General features: G+C 47.6%; 3 protein-coding genes across 8 annotated transcripts; 2 read left to right on the plus strand and 1 right to left on the minus strand.

Moving 5' to 3' along the window:
- Positions 1-149: 149 nt before the first annotated feature.
- On the plus strand, positions 150-4,055 carry foxj2 (forkhead box J2). 2 transcript variants are annotated; one of them, XM_057045962.1, is made up of 10 exons: positions 150-410; positions 695-1,039; positions 1,124-1,198; positions 1,269-1,367; positions 1,803-1,925; positions 1,999-2,407; positions 2,686-2,838; positions 2,938-3,039; positions 3,218-3,523; positions 3,609-4,055. In XM_057045962.1, exons 2-10 carry the CDS (start codon positions 716-718, stop codon positions 3,719-3,721), a joined length of 1,704 nt encoding a protein of 567 aa, XP_056901942.1. In that variant the 5' UTR covers positions 150-410; positions 695-715; the 3' UTR covers positions 3,722-4,055. The 2 variants fall into 2 exon arrangements, with proteins under 2 accessions (XP_056901942.1, XP_056901941.1); XM_057045961.1 differs by having other exon boundaries at positions 2,686-3,039.
- Positions 3,882-13,388, minus strand: epn1a (epsin 1a). Of its 5 annotated transcripts, none has more exons than XM_057045950.1 (13): positions 13,239-13,388; positions 10,667-10,786; positions 10,475-10,576; positions 10,093-10,157; positions 9,560-9,688; positions 9,174-9,294; positions 8,939-9,096; positions 8,700-8,771; positions 7,587-7,670; positions 7,205-7,490; positions 6,501-6,665; positions 5,986-6,228; positions 3,882-5,591 (listed from the first exon to the last, which is right to left on the minus strand). In XM_057045950.1, the coding sequence occupies exons 4-13, from the start codon at positions 10,150-10,152 to the stop codon at positions 5,125-5,127; spliced, it is 1,785 nt and encodes a 594-aa protein (XP_056901930.1). In that variant the 5' UTR covers positions 10,153-10,157; positions 10,475-10,576; positions 10,667-10,786; positions 13,239-13,388; the 3' UTR covers positions 3,882-5,124. The 5 variants fall into 5 exon arrangements, with proteins under 5 accessions (XP_056901930.1, XP_056901925.1, XP_056901926.1 ...); XM_057045945.1 differs by having other exon boundaries at positions 10,093-10,251; XM_057045946.1 differs by lacking the exon at positions 13,239-13,388 and adding an exon at positions 12,530-12,791 and having other exon boundaries at positions 10,093-10,251.
- A 4,559-nt stretch (positions 13,389-17,947) lies between these two features.
- On the plus strand, positions 17,948-21,554 carry sbk3 (SH3 domain binding kinase family, member 3). The gene is made up of 4 exons (XM_057046093.1): positions 17,948-18,383; positions 19,575-19,722; positions 19,811-20,013; positions 20,477-21,554. Exons 1-4 carry the CDS (start codon positions 18,378-18,380, stop codon positions 21,248-21,250), a joined length of 1,131 nt encoding a protein of 376 aa, XP_056902073.1. The 5' UTR covers positions 17,948-18,377; the 3' UTR covers positions 21,251-21,554.
- Positions 21,555-25,098: the final 3,544 nt, after the last annotated feature.

Here is a 25,098-nt window from a genome sequence, read left to right on the forward strand (position 1 = left end):
GTTATGGTTTTTTTTGTTGTTGTTGCCCCAAAAAGCCCACATGAATGCAGGAACCTGAGAGGGAAAGAGGTGGGAATAGACTCCAGAGGCGGGTGCAAGAGCCTGAGCTCACAGAGGGGGAGGAGTGAGTGATGTCATTGTGGCATATCCAGGAAGGGAGGGGAAGGAGGGAGGGAGAGAGAGAAAAAGGAAACTGTCCGATAGGTTTCTGTGTATATTCCTCCAAAGTTACACAAACTTTCGCCAAGCGCGGGTCTGAATGGAGGCCTGGCGGACGCCGACATGCTGAAGAGACAGCCCCGGGGGGGGAGATGGGCCGCACTTTGGCTGCAGTTGTGCACAGCTGATGACAAGATCAAATATTAACTGACTCCAAGGCCTCGGGCCTCGGGTGACCACCGAGAGCAAAAGTAAGTTGCTGTTTTTGCTCTTAACGAATGTGGAAGGCTGTTTTTATTGTGACATCCATGCCATTGTTAGTTATCAATCTAACCAGACGGTGCAGGACGGCTGGCGTCTCTGCTCCTGTGTGTGAGTGACGCTGCCTGGACATGCACAAGCACACTGGCAGATATTGTGAGACGGCTCAAAAAGAACCCTCAGCAGCAGGATTTGCCATATCTTTGACAAGTGTCCCAAGTAAACGATACGTGAAGGGTGCTTTGATGCAATGTCTGCTGTCCTGATCCCACAGATCGAAGGAAAAAAGAAAGCAATGTCCTCTAACTTGGACTCCAGTCTCACCAGTATGGACTGGCTGCCTCAGCTGGGAATCAGCAGCCTGCGCTCGGGGAGAGAGCGAAGACGTTCGGGGGAGAGGGACAGAAAAAAAGACAGAGGGAGGGAGAGAGGAGACATTCTACCCTCGGTGCCTGACCCCTCCTCCTCCAGCTCCAAAGGCAAACCTCCCCACAGCTACGCCACGCTCATCGCCATGGCGATAGCAGCTGCACCTGAGAGGAAGTTGAGTCTGAACGACATCTACACCTGGATCAGCGACACCTTCCCCTACTACAGCCGAGCTGGACGCGGGTGGAAAGTAGGATTTACTGACCGTAACGTGACAGCCAACCTGCGCTAGGTCATCAAACTAGTTCTCTATTTAAGATTCTGTCTTTTCCAGAATTCCATTCGGCACAACCTTTCTCTGAATAAATGCTTCCGGAAAGTTCCACGGCCACAGAACGACCCCGGCAAGGTGACGACCTTCTCATCCTATAAAGACATGGTTTGAAGCTTAAATCCTAGAATCCTGTCCTGTGCTGTAGGGCTCCTATTGGACGATGGACGGACCCCCAGAGGTCAGTCCAGTGAGAGCTCCCAAGCGTCCTTTCCCAGAGGACGAAGAAAAGAGAAAAGATGTACCGGTATGTTGTTGACCGTTATCTTGAATTTGCCTCCAGAGTTTCTCCAATCTCAGTGACCCAAATCACCACTTTATGTGCAAATATTTAAAAAGACAGCGATGAACAAATTAGACAAGATCAGCAGAAGGTCTGACTGATCCAACTGGTTTTACAGACATCATTAAAGTCTCCTCACTACCCAAAGTGGCTCCGAACGCACCACAATGCTGCCATAATGCCACGAATATGACAATCTGGAGTCTCTTTAACTGTTTCTGAACTTTAAACAAGGTTTGGCCTTCAAAACTTTCCCCCAAGAAACATTTAAACTAAAATAACTGAGCGCACAGGAGACATTTAATGTTGCTGTTGGACGTTACTGATGCAAATTTGCACCAAAGTCTGGGACACTCGGTCACTCCTGCAGACGTCCCCAGTAACTCTGTGCTGTTGCAGGGGACACGAGCATCCGCAGAAGCCTCCCTTCATCACCCACAAGGGACCTCCCACGCAGGGCACCAGCTCGTTCACACCAGCCCGTCGCCCTTGTCTGCCTCCCTCTCTCCTCCCCCGTGCAAGGTAGCGTCCCGTCTAACTTCCTCTTTAAGGCACAGAGATATTCGTGGTATTAAAGTCTCCTTCCCCCCCACAGCAACCGTCACCTTACATCCCAAGCTCGCTGTCGACTCTTCCTGTCGCCTCAGCTTCTGCTGGACTCCCACCTGCTGCCCCCATGTCCTCCTTCGACTCTCTTTCCCGCCCTCCCACACCTGTCTCGGCAGCCTCTGGTGTATCCTCTGGAGCCCCTCATCCGTACCCAGCACACACGGGGCCCTCGCCTCTTCCTACCTACTCCTTGGCGCCTGTCTGCACCGCGTCAGGACCGTCTCCTCCATCCGTGTCCGTCGCCCCTCCGACCGCCGGCGCCCCTTCGGTGGTTCTGTCCAGCTCTTTCTCTGACCTTCCGCTCCGTTTCACCTTCGACGAGCTGAATTTGCCAGACTTGTACGCCTCTTTTAAAACGTTCGTCAAGACCGTGCGAGAAAGAGGAGGCTCGCAGTGTGAGTAACCTGCCTCTGTCCTTCGGTTAATATATAATTATAAGCCTTTTTTAATTAGTTCGCCCATCAGTGATAGTGTAAACTCCCCACAAATAAGCCATTATAAACGTGTTATAGCATATTCTTAAGACATAAAAGTTCACACTATCTAGTGAGCTGTGACAGTAAATAGAATGACTATATTTTTTAAGGGTAATTAATGTTGTATCAATATTCCATTTATATGCAGTAAGTTTACATCTACAGCTCTGCTGAGCGTCTCTCTCTGTTCTGTCCAGCCGACGTTGCTCCTTTAGCGGTTCCAAACAATGACACGACCCCTCTTCACACTCCCACTCTGCCGCCCATGTCTCCTCATCCGGTACCTGCGCCGCCCGTGGCCGGCGCCGCCCCTGCACCCCCCTCTGACACGGAACGACCTCCGCACTGCAGTGAGTCTCACGCCGCTTCACCGGCTCCACATCAGTGTTTTCCCAATGAAGCTCCTAAAACTAGAGATATTCACCGGTTCTCCACTTCCTTTGCTGCAGCGGTGCCGCCCGATTGGTTCAGTAACCCAGGTTCCCTAAAGGAGAGCTTCCGGATCGCCAGCAATCTGGACTGGGCCAACATCGATCTCTCCGGATATCCTGGTCAGTTGTGCAAAAATGGAATCTTCACCATTTCTTGGTTTTCGGTTCTGGGTTTAGTTCCAGACTCTACCAGAACTCTGCCTGCCTGCATGTGTGTGTTTGATGGACCGTCCAGGCTGCGCGGTGTCTAAATGTCAGAGCAAATGAGCCTGTCCTTGTCCATATATCCTGTCTGCAGAGCTGCTGGAGAGCATGCGGCAGGCCGAGCTCTGCGACTGGGCCCTGGACCCGGCGCTCTTCACTTCCCTCTGTGACTCTCTGAATCGCTTCTTCACTCAGAGGGGCATGATCAACTCTGCCAGTAACTCTCCATTACCTGCCGGTGCCCCCTACTCCCTGCAGTCCCCACAGTACACCAGCAACCCCCCTCCTACCCTGGCGAGCCTCACCCACCCCTCCCCCCTGCCCTACTCCCCTTTAGCACAGCCTCCACGCAGGCCTCTACAGATCCAAGGACTTCAGAGGCCGCAGCTGACACAGCCTGGTAAGATCTGGACTTCATAGTTTCTCTCTCATCTTGGGGGATTTTTAGTTGCCTTTTACGTAACGAGACTTTTCCCACATCTCAGCCGGGATGCATCCGCAGCCTATGGCGCCGCGGCAACGCCCTCCATTAAAGAACCTGCACAGCAACAGCGAGGAGTTCCAGGACGACTTCGACTGGGACTCTCTGGTTTGTTAACCCCTGCAGAGATGCTCCTTTGCTCTTCTCTTTGGTTTCTTTGACTACAGCAACATAAACGTTTCCTGTCCAAGGCAGCGAAAAGGTGCAGAGAAATATGAATATGAATAACTCCTCAGCAGGACTGTGATTGAGCACACATCACAAAAGGCAAACCCGCTTCCTGTGTTTTACTTTTATTTCATAAATTCCTTTTAATTCTTTTTCTCCATTGCGCTTTTCAAATGTGAATGTTCAGTCATCACCACACGATTCAGCCTTACCAAATAAAAGATTTTTCTTGATATAAAACAATGAAAGTAAATTAAAAGAACAGCATGAAGCACATTGCCAAGTCCGTCTCCTTTTCCTTTCGTTTGGTGAACCGTTTTTAAAAGCAGCAGCATGTCCGTGTCCTCCAGGGTGTGACGGATCACACAGTGGCGCTCCTGTTGACCAGGCGTCCCGGTTGAAATGTGATTGGAAAATGCTGATTTAAAAAGAAATAAAATTGGCAACTATGTGTGTCCTTGATAAAACCTCCATTCCAATCCTCACTACATTGTCTTCATACGTGTGAAAATTGTTAAAAACAGTAATGGGCTCCATTTCTTCCACTTCGAGCGGCCGAAATAAGATCAAACACAAAAAATGAAGACGCACTGATAGATATACGGAGAAAACGGCATCTGCATTGGTTCATACTCAAGTGCTCATTCACACACATTTAGACAAACATTTGTCAGATGTCACAGCTCGTCTCACATTTCTACAACAAATCAAGGGGAGAAAAAAAAAAAAGGATTTGATTTAAATGGCATCGAGTGATCCTCCTTGTTTATTGTTTCCCAAAAATTTGAAAATAATAGAATAAATTACACTTAACATTCAATTAAATTAAAGTGAAAGAGTTGACCACCTTATGTCTGAAATGTTAATGCGGGTTTGTCAGTTCATGTCTCAGTCTGGAGTTTGTTAAAAAAGAAATCTTCATTCAAGCTCACGAGGGGGAGCGACGGAGGGAGAGGTCATAACGTCGCTCTCCTCCGCCCGATTGTGGCCGCGTTCGCTCGTGCAGGACTGTTAGAGTAAACGCACGTGACAGAAGCTCACCTTCATCGCAAGACAGCACTGAGAAACACCACATGAAGAACAATACAGAACAAAATGGAATTTAAACAAAAATAAATAGATCTCTATTTCCCACCCAAACAGCCCAACTGAAATGAAAGGAAATGAAATAATGCTTCTGAGGAACAGAAAAGCATTTTTTTTTTAGATTTTCTTTTCTTTTCTTTAAATATAGAGATGTCGATGTTTTTTTTTTCTTTTCAGACACACTGGATTGGGGGCGGGGGGGTGTTGGTTGATGTGGGCAGCAGGTATGACTTGAAACAAGTGGGCAAAGTAGTGGTGACACTTCCTCAAAGAAGAAACGGGTTGGTGCCCGCTCCTGTCGTCGTTGCGCCTCCCATTGATCCTCCCGCTCCCATCATCCCTCCTGCTCCAGCAGGCATGCCCAAAATAGGCTGGGGGGGCACTGCAACTCCAGGCCCCAACAGAGACGAGCCTGCGGGAGCCAGAGGCGAGTGCCCGCTGTAGGGGATGCCCATGGGGCTGGCCTGCATCATGCCCAGGCTCATTCCTGGAGCCCCCATACCCACATTCATTGGGCTCAGGCCCATTCCGGGTTGCACCAGGCTCAACATGGGATTGGGAGGCACGGGACTGGAGCGGAGGCCGCTCAGACCAAGTGATGAGGGCTGTGGTGAGATGGAGGTCATGGACGGAGCCACGCCGAAAGGGTTGGAGGAAGCAGGTGTCGGAGAAACCCCTCTACTTGAGATGGTGCTGCCCGGAGTTACCGCCATACCAGGGGCTGGAGAGGAACCTGCAGGCCAAAGGCGAACACAATCACAGTTACTCCAGCTATGTATTATCCCGTTTCACACCCTTTCCTAGACATTTTTCCTCTTCCTTGGGAAGGCTGGCTATCGAGGCTTTAGTTGAGAGGACTCAGTTGGCCCGCCCACTGATCAGAAATCAATTATTTCTGTTTGTTGTCAGTCAGGGTCTGATGGCAAGGTGGCAGTGGATCAGATTTAGGCTCTAAGTGTTGATTTGTGATGTGGTGCGTGGAGACTGGAACCTTTCCAGGACAATATCCCATGCCAACACATTCTATAATGCAGAGGCCGAAACACCGGATGAAACCGAAGGTAGCTCGTTTTAGTAGATGCCGGATTCTGATTAATGAAGTAAAGAAGGAAGCAGTTTGGACTGACCGGTGTTCTGGAGAAAGGGGTTGTTAGTTGAAGATGTAGAGATGGAAGGAGGTGGAGGCTGTTTTGGTTTGGGTTTAGACGACAACAAGGAATCCAGATCCACTAGGGCCGCATTGGGGCCGAGGAAGGACTCTGGAGTCTTACGAACAGGAAGCGAGGAACCGAGTGATGAAAGGTCAAAGGGCACTGGCGAGCCCGAGCTGTCGCAGCCCAGTGCTGGTGACTCCCGCCACTCTGGGTCTCCTAAAGAATAGAAAGAATAGCTGATGGATAATATAACTATACATTTGCAGAAACGGGGGAAATGACACTTAAAGTACTCGTCAGACATCAAACAGACGTAAATGAAAGTCTCCTCAAAGACGACAACACTGACATTAATGATGCAGACACAGAGGAGGGTGAAATCGGAGACGATGGTGGATACACCAGTTTGCTCTCGCAATTCCCCATCACAGGAGCAGAACCAGCACCTGAGTATTGGTGAATCCGTAATGGGTGAAATGGGAATGTACCTGTGCCGTTAGTGTGTTTGGCGGTGCCACTCCAGATGTCGGAGGTGACAGGGTCAGAGGCGGGGACAGGCCCGTCTCTCGCCCAGGGGTCTACTGGGCCCCCCGAAGAAGTTGTGCTGGGTGGCACGGGGGGCCCCCAAGGGTCGGCACTGGGGGGGGTCACAGCTACAGGGGAGGGGGAGATGCAGGGGAGGGTTAACACAACACTTCACGAGTACAATTCACAAAAAAAAAATGGAGGGAACAGGAAGCTGGGCTGGGATTCTCTCCTCGACCTCAGTCGAATCAAACTGAAAGCTGAGAGCAGAGCCGCTTTTTCTCTACAACGTTCTGATTTGGCCGTTTTAATCGCTGTGGCTTAAGGAGATAAAGGAGAGATGAAAATTAGCAATCCAGGGGGTGTCAGACGAGAGCTGTGGTAGCGACTCGGTCCTGGGTAAAAACGAGAGGATAAAAACATCCGCGGTTCAGACAGGGAGAATACATTCATACATTCAGCATGCTTGCTTTTGTCGTTACAAAACGGAAGCATGTGAGCGTGCACGGAATGATTTGAGAGCATGATGGTCAACACGTGATGTGGAAATTTACAGAGAATGGGCCGGTGGGGTGAGGAGCAGGTCCACGAGCCGCGTCCGGTTCCTTCCACATATGAGGTGATGAGCACGTTCCCAAAAACCCGACTGGCTGCAGAATTCGTTTACCTGAGCTTCCCCAGGGGTCCACGTTGTTTACTGCGTTGTTAGTCTCCCCCCAGGGGTCTGGTGGGGGAGCTACAGAGGGCGGCGGGGCTCCCCCACCCCAGGGGTCCGTGCTATTAGGAGATGTGGGAGACGCTACCCCCCATGGGTCTGCGGAAGCTGTTCCCCAAGGACCCGATACCCCATGGGCCGATACCATGGGTGGAGGAGAGGGACCAGCAGAGCCTACAGTGGCAGCTGAGGCAGAGGCCCCCCAGGGGTCGACGGCGCTTAGTTCCATCAAAGCCCCCTGTCAAAATAATAGACATCAATATTTATACAGACTGAGGCCATGATGTCAAGGCGGACCTCAGAGACCGGGGAGGAGGCCGAGGTTCACACGTACCTCCTCAGGCTTCAGCTTCTCCCTCTTGCTCTCTTCGATGGCCATCTGCAGTCTCAGGTCGTCGCCCCTGCGCAGCCGCTCTTCCTGCCAATTACAGAGACGCCGTCAGCAACCGCCTTGTCACCTGACTCGGGGATAATAATGAGCCACACATACATGTGACTGGGGGCAGACTGCAATTTTAGAAATGTCTTCTGATTGAAAATAATCGTGATCGTAAGAAAATCACTTCATTCTAACTTTCTGGGAACTCTTCAGGGAGAAAATGAAAACATAAAAATGTCCCAAGATGGTTTCCAAACAGTAAACCTCTCTGCTCAAGGACCAATTATGTTTGTCAAAACTGGGTGATTATTACAAACTATGGTGGACACACGTGTGACTAAGAGAAGGACGCTGCTGACACAGGCACAAATCATTTCCCTTATTAGAGAACACAATACACGGATGTTTCAAAAGAGGAAATTTGTAAAAGATAAAGAGGAGTCGCTACTCATTCTGCAGGCATGCCATTAAAAAAAGAGAAGAGCAGAGAAGGATAATCAGTCCTTATAAAGTTGAATTTAACCAAACATTCGTCAATTTCAGACACATTTAAGGCTCCAGTTAAATGTATCGTTGGACTGTGATTGGACACTGTTCAGATCGAACCCACTGCTGCAGATGATAACAGATAATATACGAGGGCTGCACAATATATCACAATCAGTGGCCTGATCTGTAATAAGTGCTGATATTCCAACGGCCACATGAGTTTTATACAAGAGCATTTGGCCAATCAGACGGGATCTGAGTGAGTTAGACGTTCGAGCACCTGTAGAAGCTACAGGAGTGAAATAAACACCAACATGGTTTTTATTTTAGATGATCAGTGCAATAAACCTCAACGATGTTGGGTTTTCCTGATATTGTGCAGCCCTAATACACAGTTTTCTGAACGAAAAGAAAGGAATTATTCAAACTGAAGCAAATTTGTCTTGATCAAAATGGCATGTTAGGTATGATTTTCCTTGAAGGATGACAACTCGACGCGTGCTTCAGAAGTTAAAATCGACAGACAGACAGATTCATGGCTGGCTGGGAAGTCACGTGGGCACACACTCTGCCCCTGACCTTTTGCTGCAGCTCTTTGCTGAGTGTCATAGCATAGCGGACCTCTGCATCCTCCAAAGTGTCCATGCTAGTCTGGGGGAGGTCAGGCATTACAAAGTGAGAGCAAAGCTAGCTGTACATTCAGAAACAAAAAGCCTGTGATATCCTTTTCTGTACGCATGGAAAAACTTTATGGTGTTACGCTTTAATCCAAATCTAAGAGAGCGGTAATCTGGCAGAACCCTTCCTGTCCACGTTACCTGCTCTGCTTCCTCTTTACTCATAGCCAAAGCCAGCTGGAGCTGCAGATCTTCCTCTCCAGAGCTCTGTGGCCAGGCCTGATCGGGGTCTGCACCTCCTGATTGGGAACCCGCGGACAGGCTGCCCCCGATGCTGGGCGCTGAAGGAGCTGAGGAGGCTAGGGAAGGAACCAACAGAACCAACGTGAAGCGCTGCCGGATCATTAGAGAAAAACATGCTGGGCGCTGGTCTCACCACTAGAGGTCTGTGCCATCTTCTCTTTGGTTTTGAGGGCGTGGATCCTCTCCTCTCTTAGTCTCTCTTCATCTTTCAGAAGCGTAACCAGCTGTTTGGCTTTTTCTCGCACGTTCACCCCCTGGAAATATACACTTTATTTACTCCTTAATTAAGTGACGGACATAAGTGCACACACAGACACACACACACACACACACAGAGTGTTAAACACACGTTTAGCTATCAACAATCCATAAATCCTTCCTGTAGGACTGTGCTGAACGTGAGGAATCTGCTTAAGTAAGCAATGACAAATGTGCTTTGTATGTTTACTCTAGTCTGCCTGTATTCCCTGCTTGTGGACATTCTTTTTTCTTTTTAAATACATGGGTGTGTTTGTGTACCTGGTCTTTGCCGTCCCGGTCTATGTACTGAAAATCCTTGAGGGTCTGGACTGCGTAAATGTTTTCCCGGCATTGCTGAGCAACGCGTTCTGAACCGGTCTTGATCAGGTATTCCATAAGGGTCATAGCCTGTGGAGAGGTTTTAAATCAGTCTTTATTTATGTAGCGTCTGTAACAATCAAAATTGTCTCTAGGCCCTTTCCAGAATCCCAGGGCCTGACCCCCAACAAGCAACAGTGGCAGGAAAAACTCCCCTTTAACAGGAAGAAACCTTGAGCAGGACCAGGCTCATATGGGGGGACCTGAAGCTGATAAATACTGGTAGATCCATTAGGATCTAACTAAACTAACATGGTGTTTAAAGGTACTGAAGGATGGCCCGATTAGATAAGAACTCAATAAAATCAAACAGAAAACAAAACTTGAGACGAAAAACCATTTTCAAGAATCACAATAATGTAAACGTCTCTTTTCAATCACCAAAGAGGAGAAAATACAAATCGAGGTGATTAGGCCTGAGTCAACACACCAACCTTGTACACGTGTCTCCAGTTCTTGCCGTGGTCATTGAGGCGCTTCCACACCATGCTCATGATTTCTGAGAAGGCCACAACATTGTAAGTGAGGTCGGCAATCTCTGACATCAGAGAGCTGCTGGGGCCCCATGGGTCATTGGACGTCGCCTCTCTAACCTTGGGATCGACACACAGCGTTAACCAAGACACGGGTTAACACGTCAAAGTCATTGAGACCAGCCCGTCTGTATCACGGGGGAGGGCGCTGGGGGCCGTAGAAAATAAATATCACGTTATCAGCAGCCGTCAGGTATGCTGAAGGACGCGGGGACGGCTTTTAAATCACAGACAAATGAGAGCGGGGGTGTTGAAAATCCAATTAAGCCGAGCAAAACACAACCTTGATTTCAGCCTCCGAGTAATTGTGGACGATGTTCTTTACTTGTCGCCGTAGCGATGAAGTCGACATGGCAACGGTCTGGCCGTCGGGTTCTGATGCGATCTGATGGGCGGACAGAGAGGAAGGGTTTTAAAACACAACCAAAGCTCAAGGACAAACGAGAACGGGATGCTAAAAATCTGTCACGCCCACCTGTTACACAAGAATGAGGCAGAGTGGGGGTCTTTCATTCAGGAAGTGATGCGTCTCTGTTCATCTGTTGCTTCCTGTGGCAACATTGGGTCGCATATGTCAGGCCTCAGGGGATGGATGCTGCAGGAGGAGCGACATGGACGTTAAGAATCGGCTGCATCTCCACGAGGAGGAAATAAGCAATCAAAGAACAAAATTCCCACCCAGACCAGACTGAACATCACCCCCCCACCACGCCGGGGGCTTGAACCAAGAACTTCCCAGCCCAGCCTCCTACAACCTGAGCTGACTCTAATCATCTCCCATCGATACACACACAACACCCCAGAATGAAAGCAGACTTCCTCAAGGTAATCCCTAACCTGTCCCCCCCCCCCCCCGCTGAGAGGGTGGAACTGGAACGGAGATGAGAGGTGCCTGCGGAGTTAAGGTTAAAAAGTTCCATTTCCGCTTCATTTGACCCACGCTGTCTGGTTCTGTGAACAAGATTCAGAGCAAATGGCTGCGACGCGTCACGTGGCAAACATGAAAAAGAAGAGGGGCTGAAAACATTCCAACGGTACATGACTAATCCGTTATGCTTCACACGCAGTGGCGTCTGCATATGGTATTATCCCAGGCTGATCCTCCCCGTTACTGTCCATAGAACGGCGCGCACGGAACATTGCTGAGCATTGTTTGTGTTGTGCTGAAAGGCCGCTGCTGATACGACGCGTCCTTTATCATCATCCTCATCATCATCATCATCAGCAGGTCTGGACCACTCGCTGGGCACGTCACCCAGGAAACGAGACAAGGAAAGAAACCCCCGACCACGGGTGGCGGGGAGACGTCGGCCAACTGTCCACACCTGCCGTAGACGCAGACGTTAGCACGAGGCGGTCAAGGCCAAGTGTGGCGTGGAGACTATTAATTAAACGAGCACATCAACGATGTATCATTTCAACGCCGTTAAGCTGAGTGGAGTTGAGGCTGATGCACAAATGACCATTATGGCGGCGTTAACAGAGGCGCTGGGATACACAGCGGGCGGAAATGATCAGATATGCAAAATGGTCAAGACAGCTCGGCTGCACGCCGCTGCCACTGAAGCACATTGGTGTGGAAGAAGACAGTGTCAGTTTGGATCGGATCCCGCAGGCGCCGCCTTCCCTCTCCAGCAGTTAAACTCTCAACCTCTAACCTGTCCAAAGACGATTGTTGGATTTGAGATTCTTCCAGGAGTCAATAACTCACTCTTCTCTCAAGGACGTTTTCTGGAAGCACGAATATTAATGATTCATCTCTAATTGCCCATTAGTAAAAGATTAATCGAAAAGATTTAATTGCCCTAGTCTCATTCAATCTTCAGCATTAATTCCATCTAAACTCACAGATGGCATACACAAAACTTTGACATACACAAAACTTTTTTATTCTTAACAAATGTCATGAAGACACACAAGTGTATCACCTTTATAATATCAGCCTACATTCCAATATGCTCATATTGTCTCTCTTTTATCAGCATGTGCATATTACTAGATTCTAGTCAACAGGCCGCCCTACCAGCCCAAACCAAGAGCATTTTTATGCACATTTGCAGGTGGGATGTTTAAATTTGTAGGTCGCACTAACACATGTTGCGCAACTAAACATTGCGCAATCACCGAAGTGCCAAAGTTCAGACCTGTCCATTTATCTTTAATAACCGAGCTGCAGTAACGTGCACAAACGCTCACGACCACGGGGGAAAATCCGCAGACAGCTGTTTCACCCACATCTGCACCTGTTCATCAAGACAAGACTCACAAGTTTGACACAAACTGCTGCAGGAACGGAGAGTCGAAACCTCGTCTAACGGTGACTCAGGCGTCCTCTTACCGGCATAAAGTTGCAGTCAACATCCCCACCCAGTTCAGATGCCGACAGATAAGGTTAACAATCGTTGTTCGTCCACACGCTTTTCCTGGCCAGATTAGCTGTTAGCCGAGTTAGCCCCGATAAACGACCATCTGACCCAGACGTGTCACGCCGGCTGTTTCAGACAGCAAAAGGCGCTTTAGCAAGGTCGAGACGGGGCTCCCGTCCGTGAGCAAGAACCTTTACGGGAACCTGACATTGGCCTTTACCGTCAGTCGAATAACGAGGCTGGCGGAAACTTCCTCGGTGTCCGCGGAGCTATTCGGAGCACTTGGCCAGGTTTGGGCAAGTCTGCCCAAAGTATAAACAGGGCTAAGTTTGAGAAGAGCGCGGGTCAAGCCGACAGGAAGGGGGATAGCGGAACAAGACTTGGGGCGGCGTCACGACACCGACCCGGACGGTCCGAAAGAAATGTCAAGCTTCCCTGACAGTTTGAGCACCAAAAACACAACACTTGGTGCTGTGTTGCAAGACTAGCCAGGGTAGCATCGGTTAGCCGTTAGCAGCGGCTATTTAGTTCGCCGCTGGCAACAGGCCCGGCTTCAATGAGAACACGCTCGGCTCCGGAAGAGCAGAGATCCCCCAGAATTGAGTCAAAAAGCCGAAAGTGCACACGGAACAACGACAACAGTGCGCCAAAAAACAGCCAAATCAAGTGAGAAATACTGACCCTGTACCAGCCTGAATGTACGAGGAGATGGCCGAATTTCCGCTTCCGTTCTGGGCTGGCAGAAAGACCGCACCCCCTCCAGCTTTGTTTTGCTGGGATGGGAGTAGCGTCATGAATAATTGATCAACTCTTTCTACTTTCATCTGTAAAATGAAGGCGTCAAAGTGAAGGAGGGCTATAAAAGAGGCCACGTTTTAATGACACAAACGGAAAGCACCTTAAAGGTTTTGGTTTTATTTTGCAGTTCGAAACCATTTTTTTTATTGAATATGAGCGCTAGATATTAAATAAGCCACGAAAAGCACCCAGCAAAATAGTTACAAGCGCTTATGTATTAATTTCAGTGGTCTCTACACTGATAGGTTAATATAAAACAGTTCTGCAGCGCCTCCCTTTAATGTAAAGTGTTACTGCAGGGATGAAGAAATGCTATTTTATCAGTAACTACAGACAGAGCACTCAGCAAGTGCAGCTCGTATTGTGATGCACCTAGATGTAGAATCACCAAAATTTAATGGGATCTAACTTGGCCAACTATCAACATTTCCTGTCATTTTCATTAAAATCCAACCACAAAACATTTATTTAGTTAAGAGAAAGTCAAGAGGCCAGCAGGGCGGCGGTAACGTTGCAGCTAAAATATTTAGGCCTATACAACATTAATAGTGCTGGACATCTTTAGCTGTTTTCAGCAAACGACATCAAATCCAATAAAATTAATAACTTAAACTTGAACTCATTTTCAAAGTCACACATTGAGCAGTTCTAAGCTTCCTTGCTTTTGACCTGAAAGAACTGCATTGCAGCCACGTCAGGAATTATGGCTTCCTCTTACATAAAAATAGCTTTTTTTTTTACACTAACTATTATTCAATGCCATCGTAAAATTCAACATGAGCTTCATAAGTCCTGTAATGCAAAACGGGAGCCACAAAGGGGCATGATTGAGCTAACTCGGGGAAAAAGTGCAGGCGCAAGAGTGTCAAAGCTTTGGAACCCTAAATAAAACATGATGAGCCTCAGAGCAGAGCCACACAGAGAGTTGGCATGTGTACAGCGTATGTTCTAAGCTCCCCCCTTTGTCCCGTATCACTTTATCCTTTTATCTCTGCCTTCTGTCCATGGACGGGGGAGGAAATGAGGCAGCACCATCAAAACAAACTGTTACTGTAATGCACTGCTGCACTGCCTTGGAAACACTAATCTCGTGGAGATACACAAAGAAAGGCAGGCTATTATGACAAGCTTTAAATCCACTTTAACAGGTGCGGTTACATCAGAATCGTGCCGTATTTCCTCGATGTTAGAAGCCATATAGAAGGCTGGTCGGCGCACAGAGGCGCCAGTTAACCTGGAAAATACGTCTGAGAACAGAATCAGTCTTCAGTAAATCTAATCCACAAAGTTTCCATCGCTTCTTTCATTGATTTAACTTGAAATAAAACTATATCCTAATTCAATTATACAGACAACTTGTGTCGCTGTAACTTATCTCTATTGTTTCATCGTAATGATCTGCTGTTATTTCTGCATCCTATAATGTAATCAGAAGCAAACATGGTTTTAGTCAACGTGATGATTGAGTCTCCTTTTAAAAAGAATCATACCAAGCCTAAGACCTAATAATCTGAGTACTAAATGTTTGAGATTGTGATGCCAGAAGGGTGTGAAGGTTTTAAAATAGATTGGACCGTGTTAAAATTCCCCCTTGAATCAAATCTCGTCATCTAAACTTTGGCACTGGAGCAATTGCTAATGGACCCAATGGTTTTGTGTCCAAACTGGCTGCATATTTAAGCGTCGCGTAAATGTGAAACATATGCTCTGACCGGTGCAAATCTGCTGCAAATTTGCCCCACAAAACAGAATCGCATCTCGCTTCAAGAGGTTAGTCACTGTATTTAGTCACTGTAACTTTCCGGGTTGTGTTTTTTTGTTTTTCATTTCCTGCCTGAAATATGGTCCAGACTTGAACTGATGATCAAGAAAGGATCAGGAATCCCTGGATCAACATAAGAACTGACATAAGAACTGACAGGAAACAAATGAACCTTCCTTTGATGTGAAATATCCTCTTCAAAACCTGTTCTAATATCACCTTTCATCCCTAATATGAAATACATATTGACCCCTAAACTTACTGTACAATGATGAGTGTCTTTAAAGCCCCGCAAACGTGTGCACGTGATTCTATTGATACCCAAGACCGAGATTCCTGAGATTGACTGCGGTTGTAATACAAGGCAACATGTAACACTCATCTTGCTTTGATTCAACGCCCCTTTGATGTGTGAACAATCATTGATCGTTGAAAGGCCAAAGGCAGATCCAGCCTGGGCCGCTTTGATGCACTGATGTAGCTCATCTTCCCAAATTGGACACTTACTGTGTGTGATCAGGCGGAGACGATTCCGAATGCCAGAGAAAACAGCTGCCCCAGAAACAGAGAAGGTGTTTAGAAGGGAAATGGCAGTAAAATGGGGTTCTGAGAGATGTGAAGAGTTCATTAGACATTAAACACACACATTAAAAGTAAATCAAACCAGGATAAGGTCCGTACAGAAGAGCAGCGGAAATGAAACCCAGAAACGGAGGCTCTGATGTATCCTCTCCCCTTTGTTGTGATCATTATCAATGTAAATTGAAACGGATTAATTCTATTCACGGTGTGAATGAGCTTATTTGTAGAGCGTAAGAGTTGAACAGACCACTTCCTAACATACTGGTGTGCAAACATTTCTTCAGATAAACCTGCTTGTATTGCAAGCAGTGATGTGAACAAAAATATTGTCTTTGTTGCCGGGCACTTCCAACAATGACATTCTTTCATTGCCTGGCAACAGTTGCTCAGTATGGAACAAGTGAGATGAAGCGAATCAGTAGAAGTCTGCAGTGTGAGTCTGCAGAGGTGACTGTGTGTAACCGTACCTTCGCTGTGCACTAGACGTGCTGAAGAAGAGACCGAGAAGGCAAAGTGTTACGGTTTCAATTCTGGATCGGAAAATGACGGAGACGAAACCTGGAACATTTGTAAATCAGTCTTTAATAAAAACCCAAACGATGGAACTTTGACGACCAGCGGGTGGTAGAAGGCAGGCGAGCCACGAATTGGTCAGCGCTCCAAGAACCCGGGATGGCTGAGGAAGCAGTGAGGCAGTGGAAAAAAGAACAAAGGCACGTTAGCTGCTTAAAAGCCAAATTAACAGCTAACGCTGCTGGGGGAAAAAAGGCACGCAGGGAAACAGATTGCAGGAGAAAAATGCACGACTCAACGAGATGGAAATTATGGAACGAGGACCAGATTTTTATGGTGATGAGCGGAACACTGCAGGGAAAGAACACGATGGAGGACGAGGAGAGAGAACTCAAAATCCCAACACACAACTAAAAGCTTACTTTGACCTTCCTGTTCTGCTGTGTCTGAACCTCCCCTACAGATATACCTTTATATATACCTTTATAGTGCCCTTTAATTATCTTGTAATTCATTTGCTTTTTCGCCGCCGTAAATAAAAGGTTTCCCCGCATTAAACAAGACTCTAGCGCAACATTTGCGGCATGAAATTTAACTTCTTCAAACTTCAAATTCTGATTCCACGTGACGCTTCCAGGAAACGTTAGACGCACTTTTCTTTCATCGCCTGCAATCGATGTCCGTGTTGGCCCGCTCAAAGAGTCGTGTAACCAAACCCAAATATGAGCCTTTCATAACTCGTCAGTGACAGTCAGCGAAACTGTCCCGAGCGAAACGGCGAACCTCCACACGTACGTGCGTACGTGCACGGCCCACTTTGCACCGGCGTCGCTTAATCTTCAATCGTGTTCACGTTTCAAACGCCGGTCAAGTGGAACCGACAGAGAATGAACCCTCTCTGAGAAGAGAAGGACGACAGGCGTGTTGTGGGGGTGGAGGTTGTCATAGCAGAGGCCCCGAGCACCCTAAAGCGCCGGCACAAACCTGGACACAGATATTAGTTGTTGATTCCCGGCCAGCCGCATGACCTGCGCGGTGTTAGTAACCCGAGGAGGAAACAGACCGTTGTGACAGCAGCCAGTGTTTGCGTTACATAACGGACAGTGTGGTGGGGCAATAATAGTCTTGTAGTGTGTAATACCAGGGGAAATCCACCCCAGCGAGCAGAAAGAGAAGGAGGGCGTCGAGGCCCCGGGGGGTGCGGGGGAGGTCGGACCTGGGGCCTGTGTTAAGTGGGAAATGGAGATGGCATGTAGACGGCCAGGGAGGTGAAGGTGCTTTGCAAGGCAAAGGTTCAGCTGTTGGGTATGCCAGGCTGTGCTGTAACGTGCACTTGGAGAGATTAAAGACGTTTTATGAGGAGAGAGTGGCGGATGGGAATGGCCATGGTGATGAGGAAAAGAACAGATGAGAGTCCCGCAGATGATAACGGACCTCGGGCACGTCTGACAATAGGACAGTTAGGAGAACATGTCGGAATTTACGGTGAAATCGCACAACCAAAGGGTCACGGCTTACTTAAGTGTACCCTGTAATTCCAGGCAGATTGGGGGATCACCGGTACAGCTCGTTGGCCTGTTCCAAGCATTCCGGCATACCTGCTGATTACATGAGGAATCCCACACTGTGGATGGAATTCACCGACTCGGGCTGGCCGAGAGGGTGAGAAAGTGCCGGAGAAATGGAAAGAGGAGAGGGAGGAAGGGCCTTTGTGGCAGCTGAGGAGCGGGGAGGTGGCGAGCGACGGGTTAATGTGAGCGGGCTGACTGACAGATTGGAAACTGTGGGATATCAACACGGGGGGGGGGAGGAGAAGTTTGTCATGCCTCGTAGCTGGTTTGTGCATAATTGCCAGAATAACACCTGACAGGGGCAGAGAGACAGACAGACAGACAGACAGACAGTTGGCACAAGAACAGGAAAAGAGAGGGAGAGAGTGCAGCACCCAGCTAATATCCTGATCTCCAGCGAACATCTATTGGGCTCCACTATAAAGCAGCCGTTGCTGTAAGGAACTGTGGGAGCTAAGACTAAGCAAAATTAGCAGCCTGGAGAAGGAAGTTGAGCTCCAGCACGGAAGCTTCTGGCAGCACCTGGTCTGAAGGCTTCAGATGCTGAAAAGACCTGAGATTAACTGAAGTGAGACGAAGCAACTGATCAGTAAAATGACCGTAAGTACGGCCCTGCATTCGACTCACGTGCACACTTTGTTATTTGTAACGGAGCAAAAAAATATATAAAAAAAATGGAATGCAACTTTTTCCTTTACATGCAAAAGTGTTTGTGCACATTTGGGAGTGTGTGGTGGGCTGTATAGCAATATGACAAGATGTTCTTACAGCTGTGGTCACATGATAGACAGGTATTCTACAAATGCATTAACAGATATTTCCTATTCTAGACTTTCAGCCTTTAAACACTTGGTCACTGACTTCAACCTTGATAATCACTTCTGTTCCTGTGGAGCTCTCGACAATCTCCAATCCACTTGCTGCTCTCTGTCATTTGCTAATTGAGGATTAAATAGTATTTCGCCTCGGTTTACAGGGCAAATATCAAGACGTTCCGCGCTGGAAATGACTGGGATGCATGTGTCAGGATTAATTACTAGAGTTATTAATTAACCCCTCGGCCTGTGGCTCAACAAAACGTCTGCATTTCCTCCAAGCATAAATAATTACACTTATTTATCTCAGAAAAGTTCAATGTAGAGCCGATAATGATCTCCCCGTGAGCTACCAGGCAAGAATGAAAGGGGTTTTTAATCCAGATGTTAACAATTATATAGACAGCACTGGGTTAAAACCTGCATCCATCCATCCCAAGTGTTCCTTCTACGTTGCAGCAGCCCATCATCAGCTCTATTTTAAACAGAGCTGTCAACGTCACATTTGTGCTGAGAACACTCAAACTGGTCGAAACCTGCCGTCTTATTTTTGGCTGCGCGTCAGATTCCTGTTTCGTTGTTGAGGAACAACTCAAACCTGAGACCTTTTAACTGTATAACTTGTTATAAAAGGTGGAGTATCACCTGTGACCTCAATTTTCGATTTCCTATAAATGAAACGCTAAAATATGGCGTGCATGGAAGCTCATCTCCAATTTTCCAAAAAGACAAACGCTTCCCATAAGGTTCAATCAGTTGTAATTATTCATAATTGCTATGAACACATGGCAGTCACACCGTAGATCACCTCTCACTTGATACCAATGAAGCCGCCAGCAAACGGAATCACAAAATGACACCGTCTCAGGACGTGTGTGCACACCCGTGCAGGTTTTTATCATCTTTCAGGGACCGCACACAAACGCCTGCTCGACGGGGCCTTACGGGGACCTGATATGTGGGGTTTTTTACGCAGACTGCAGCGGCGGAGGCGCTCGATGAGCAGTGTTTCCTGACGGCGCAGTCCATGCAGAGCCTGAACATATCTGAGCACTTTCAGCTGGTGAAGCTACTCGGAGAAGGGACCTATGGGAAAGTCATGTTAGCGGTGCATAAAAAGAGAGGTTGGTCTGTTTTCTATCCACTGCATATTGCGTCTTCATCTTTTTCCATATGTAATCAGAATACAATATTCGTTGTCATTCCCATTAGGAACGCCGATGGCGCTGAAGTTTTTCCCTCGCCTGTCCACCTCGCTCGCCTCCTTCCTGCGTGAATACAACCTCTCTCTTTCCTACTGCACCCACCCATCTCTGACACGGGCCCTCGGCATTTTCTTTTCCACGCCGTCCTACTATGTCTTTGCCCAGCAAGCGGGTCTCTACGGTGACCTCTACAGTGTGATCGTGTCAGAGGTCAGTTTGGCGGATTTGAGGGGTGAAAGCGTTCATGCCAGGCATGGTGCGGCCAAGCTAGCATAGCAGACACTTGACAGTGTTTTCAACAGGACCACAGTTTAAAAGGGAACGCCACGCCACATCCACGTGCGTGGTGAAGTTTTTTTTGCTCGCACTTTTAAGCCTTTAAAGGTTTGTGCCCTGGCAGATGGATTTGCTCATGCAATGCTGAGAAAGCTGCTTTAGGCCACAGTGACTTTCCAATAGGTGTTTAATGGAAAATTCTACAGCTGTTGTTTGATAAAGGTTCCAGCTCCCCCCGTCTTCCATATCTGTGCCAGTAACACAGCTGTGCACAGTGCACGGATATGGAAAAGTGCGCTCTGCTCTCGCTGATTAGACTGGGACAATGTGAAGCAACGGGGAAATTTCCAGTCTGCGTTCCAGTTCCCTAATGTGACGCAGGCTCTGTCTTCCTCAGGTCGGCGTGGATGAAGAGTGCGTCCAGAGGGTGATGGCCCAGCTGAGTGGCGCCGTCACGCATCTTCACTCGCTAGGCTTCGTCCATCGTGACATCAAACCCGAGAACATCTTCCTGTGCGACAGTTCCTGTCGCTGGGTCAAGCTGGGCGACTTCGGCCTCACCCGGGCCATCGGCTCCACCGTCCGGGCCGTGTGGTACGAGTCGCCCTTCTGCACCCCGGAAGTGGAACCTGCAAAAGAGGCAGGAGAGCAACGGGAGAACTGTGGGACTGATGAGGAGATGGAGGACATTTGGATAACAGTGGAGCCCTGCATTGACAGCTGGGCGCTTGGCGTTCTGGTCTACTGCCTCTTGACTGGCTGCTTCCCGTGGGAGGAGAGCACCCACGAGGACCGCGGCTACCGTAGATACGAGAAATGGTTCAACCGCGAGGCTGAGAGGGGGAAAAAGGAGAATGATGGAGAACGTGTCGATGAACAGATAAACACTTACACGGAAATGGAGGAAAACCTAAGGGACAACCCCCCTCCTTCCCAGTTTGCGGGCCTCAGCCCACTGGTGATGACTCTTTTCAAGGAGCTGCTCCACCCAGAGCCCAAACACAGAGGAAGCCCCGAGGAGATCCTGAGCTACCTGGGGGGCCCCTGGCTGATGGAGACCGAGCGGGAGGAAAAGAGGAAGGCAGAGGAAGCCGAGAGAGAGGCCAAGAAGATACGGGAGGAGGCGGGAGTGGCCGAAGAACCGGCGAGGGAGGGAAGAGGGGAAAGATGAACTTTGTTGGGTTTTTAGCAGGACTTCTCATGTTTGACATTATGTTGAAATGTTATTTTTGATGACATTTAGATCTATTAGTTACATTTTACAAGGTGCTGTAATTTCCTATTTTTATAAACATCCTTGCTGGTTAATAGTGTACTTTATATGTGTTCATGTGTGTCTGAAGGAAGACGAAAATAAAAGAAAGCTGATATTTGAAACTAAAAGTTGTGATGAAAAGTGTTTTAAAATGTTCTTTTGAATTGAACTGAATAAATAAATCAAATAAAAATGTTCTCCTGACAGAGGACTGATTTCACTGAACGTTTCTAATTAATATGATGCCGATTTGTCTTTTATTACACAATTAATCAGAGTGTCTGCAGTTAAACATGTGCCGATTATTCGCTGTTGCTGTTATAATCGATATAAGTTTAACGGCAGACACTCGTGACCTTCAATCATTTAAAACAGCCAAAACTTCTTTGATGCTTACATAAATCAGATAAGTATGGGATGAATTGTAACGGGAGAGAAAACATTATAACTCTTTAAAGAGGAATTGCAGTGTGGTAAACTATCCAGTTAATGTTACATTTTCAGAAAGAATTTAGCATAATTTTGGCATTTAGAAAGGTGACAAAAACAGGATGGAGACACATGGAATCGAGGGACAAACGTTTTAATGTTCCTCCTGTAATGATGAGTGATCAATTCAGTCCTGTAAAAATAGTCGCTGGTGACTCTAAATCTCCATAAACACTGTCGGGAAATCTTTCCGTGGAAAGATGCGGCGCATTTGACGTGGTGAAGCAACAGGTGCTGCAGAACACATGAAGCACATCTAAAATTGGACTGAACAATACAACCCGATAGCGATGCCGGTGGGATCTGCGCTGATTGTCTGATACTGACACCGTGTGAGCCACTGTGCTCCGCATCAGCCTGTTCCCTGGACCGATCGATTGATACCATCAGTTTGTAATCCTCGTGCACGGCTTTGACTGATTTGTTGATGCGTTGAACCCTCCGCACGCCGGTTGGCCTCCATATTGTCCTACTTCTGTTGCAGAGGACAGCAACTGGCTGAAAAATGAAAGAGCAGCATTTGGGCTGACAGCCAATTCCCAGCAGCCATCCCAGATATGTCATTAGCAGCATCTTAGGGAAGGAAGGAAAACCGCATTGCCCAACACATCCTGAACCACCCGTGTGAGGTAAAATGCACAATATTTGAATTTCTGGAATCACTTCCTTGTGGTAGCGAGCTGCTAACATGCAGGGCGAGTGCGTGCGTATGCGACTTGGGCCGGTGCTAAACCCGGCCAAGGGCCACTCCAGATGGATTTAAAAATAGACCCCAGGACCATCTATTTACACACCATGCACATCATCACCTCGCTCTGACTATCTGCACTCTGTAGCCCTCCAAATGCTGAAGTCAGGCCGCCTTGGCGCCCGCAGGCCTTTAACAGCACAATCTGAGAGAACATGGCGACCCATCTTCCCTGATATCTCCCACGTCTCTGCTTTCTTTTTATCGACGGCCATCTCGCTGATTGATTTTCCCTGGTGTGGCTCTTCTCACGACCCCTCTGCTCAGTTGTCTCAGTTTCATTTATTCCCGATTAGCTTTAGCTTGACAGTGTTTTAGTTGAAACTCTTTTGGAGGCAAATGCTCATGTGACTCTGTGGGTGGAGGGAGCCTGACAAACGGTGACACATGGTGCCGGACCTCAGAGACAATGGAGCGCCAACACGAAGATGCTAATGCAGGTGTAAATCTGGTTTGAGATCCATGAAGACAGCGGGGACAGGAGAAACGGGGACAGTGTGAGGACGGCTTGTCCTTAATGAACCACAAGTGTAATCTTTAACAGTGAATTTTATTTTTCTAAGTTTAGTAATTTGTCATGGGGGTTTGAAGATAGGATGACAACGTTAGCCAGGTTGATGAAGAGCAAAGTACAGCGTGTTCATTTCACCATGTTTTGGCACCACATGGGGGGGGTCAAAACTCTCAGGCAGCACTAAAAAGTCACTTGATTGTGTCCAGTGTGAAAAATAAAAATTTAAAGACAAAAAAATCCAAACTACGTCCAGCCCAGTGGATCTGGCTGGTGATATATTTATACGTTTGCACTGAGCCACTGTAGAGCAGCAGTCTAGCAGCCATTAATGGACACTATTTATACAAGTATCTAGTATTTGTATAGTGTACATACGGATCTCGCTCCTTATTAAAAAATTAGTAATTATTTTTGGACTGTTTTAAAGTATATCTAAAGGTAAGTGGGAGATTTTTGGGTCTGTCCTGAACCTCTGATAATTGATAGTCTTTGCAGCCATGGCTGAGTCTCAGATTATCACTTGGAGAGTGAGAAGCACTAATTAGCAACATTAGATTTTTCCAGGTCAGTAGTGAGACCTCAAAATGGCAACTTGCAAATGGGAGAGTTCACTCTGACCTTCAGCCCGAAGCGGCTGTAGGAACACGGTCCACAGACGCCCCCGAAGTGCAGAGTTTTCTTTTTGAATTACTTCACACATAGTGCGCGTTAGTACAGGCGTTCAACATCTATTTGTGATGTTCTGGTTCAGGTTACGGGCCAGAGAATGCATTGTGCCAACTTGTGTGTGTGTGTGTGTGTACTTGCATAAAAAACATGTATCAGGTGCTGAAATAGAAGTCAGGGCAGGGGAAGGGGCGAGCGTGTCAGGGTGAAAAGGAGATGCCGAGTCGGACCGTTACAGACCTCGCGTGCCTCCTGGATTCAAGCTCAGCTAATAAACAAGTGTTTACTATCTGGAATGACAGCCTTAACCATTTTACATTACTTTCCCACTCCCCTTCCTGGCTCCCCTCTCGGCTGCGGCCTCTTTTGGCCTCTCCTCACCTCGGTGTTCTTCCCCTCCTGCCAGGGCAGCGTGGCCAGAGTGGCAGGTTGATGTGCTTTGAAGGATTGATCATCCCTCATGGCTCATCTCTTTATCTTACACTGCCGCCATCTGTCCAGCTGTCATCGCGTTCGCCCGGCGACCTTGTTAGGGCCACGCCAGCGGCGGCTGACTTGAATCCCGCGTAACCCCAAAATGTCAGACGGATGATGGGTTTCTCCCTCTCGAATTCAGCCCAACCGTGGGGGCGCGAGGCATTCGGACTTGCTGTTTGTGACTTCGGGGGTATGTGCGGCAACATTTATATCGGCCAAGCTTGAACGCCACCGAGTCAAGTTTCTCAGCCAGGACAACGAGTGTCCGAGGGGGTCAAGAGCAACGGCCTTGATAGTCACTCTCACATTTGGATGCATCTTAAACTCCTAACTGATGGACCCAAGCACAAACGGCGTGCAAAGGATGGATACATTTCAAGATTAGAAGTGATCATTATACCGCTGTTATTCATCACTACAATTAGATCCTAATCTACCAGCACAGACAAGCACCTGCTGAGTGTCCTTGTTTATTGAATCAGCAGAAGAGCCGATGTCAGTTTGTGGCCTTGTTTTCCTCAGGTTTTATGTGGAGTGTAGCTGTTCGTGATAATGCAGCACTGATTTATTTGTTTGTTTATTTATTTATGCAGTTAGTGGTGACGTTAATCCCCAGGATTGATAGCCTTTTTTCATTCAGGCTCTTTTTAAGATGGGATCCTTGGATTCCATGATTCAAAAACCTCTCACATTTGATTCCAACACATTCAGTCATTAACTGGTATTAAACAGTGAGATCAGAACATCGACGCGTTTTCAACTGTTTTCCAATTGAATCGAAAGTAACTATTGAAATATTGTGTACCGGTAATATTTTGAAGTAAAATCTAAGATATGTATAGTTTTCCTGAACACTCCGCGATTAGAATC

This window comes from Takifugu flavidus, chromosome 10 (assembly GCF_003711565.1).
Source record: "Takifugu flavidus isolate HTHZ2018 chromosome 10, ASM371156v2, whole genome shotgun sequence".
NCBI classification, from domain to species: domain Eukaryota; kingdom Metazoa; phylum Chordata; class Actinopteri; order Tetraodontiformes; family Tetraodontidae; genus Takifugu; species Takifugu flavidus.

Coding starts and splice junctions, on each gene's coding strand:
- sbk3 (XM_057046093.1), top strand. Junction 19,723..19,810: donor AGCGGTGCATAAAAAGAGAG/GTTGGTCTGTTT, acceptor CATTCCCATTAG/GAACGCCGATGGCGCTGAAG. Junction 20,014..20,476: donor ACAGTGTGATCGTGTCAGAG/GTCAGTTTGGCG, acceptor TGTCTTCCTCAG/GTCGGCGTGGATGAAGAGTG.
- epn1a (XM_057045945.1), bottom strand. CDS start 10,543: ATGTCGACTTCATCGCTACGGCGACAAGTAAAGAACATCGTCCACAAT. Junction 8,772..8,938: donor GTAAAGAGGAAGCAGAGCAG/GTAACGTGGACA, acceptor GACCTCCCCCAG/ACTAGCATGGACACTTTGGA. Junction 6,229..6,500: donor CAAACACACTAACGGCACAG/GTACATTCCCAT, acceptor TCTATTCTTTAG/GAGACCCAGAGTGGCGGGAG.
- foxj2 (XM_057045961.1), top strand. CDS start 716: ATGTCCTCTAACTTGGACTCCAGTCTCACCAGTATGGACTGGCTGCCT. Junction 1,040..1,123: donor GAGCTGGACGCGGGTGGAAA/GTAGGATTTACT, acceptor TGTCTTTTCCAG/AATTCCATTCGGCACAACCT. Junction 3,040..3,217: donor CGATCTCTCCGGATATCCTG/GTCAGTTGTGCA, acceptor TCCTGTCTGCAG/AGCTGCTGGAGAGCATGCGG.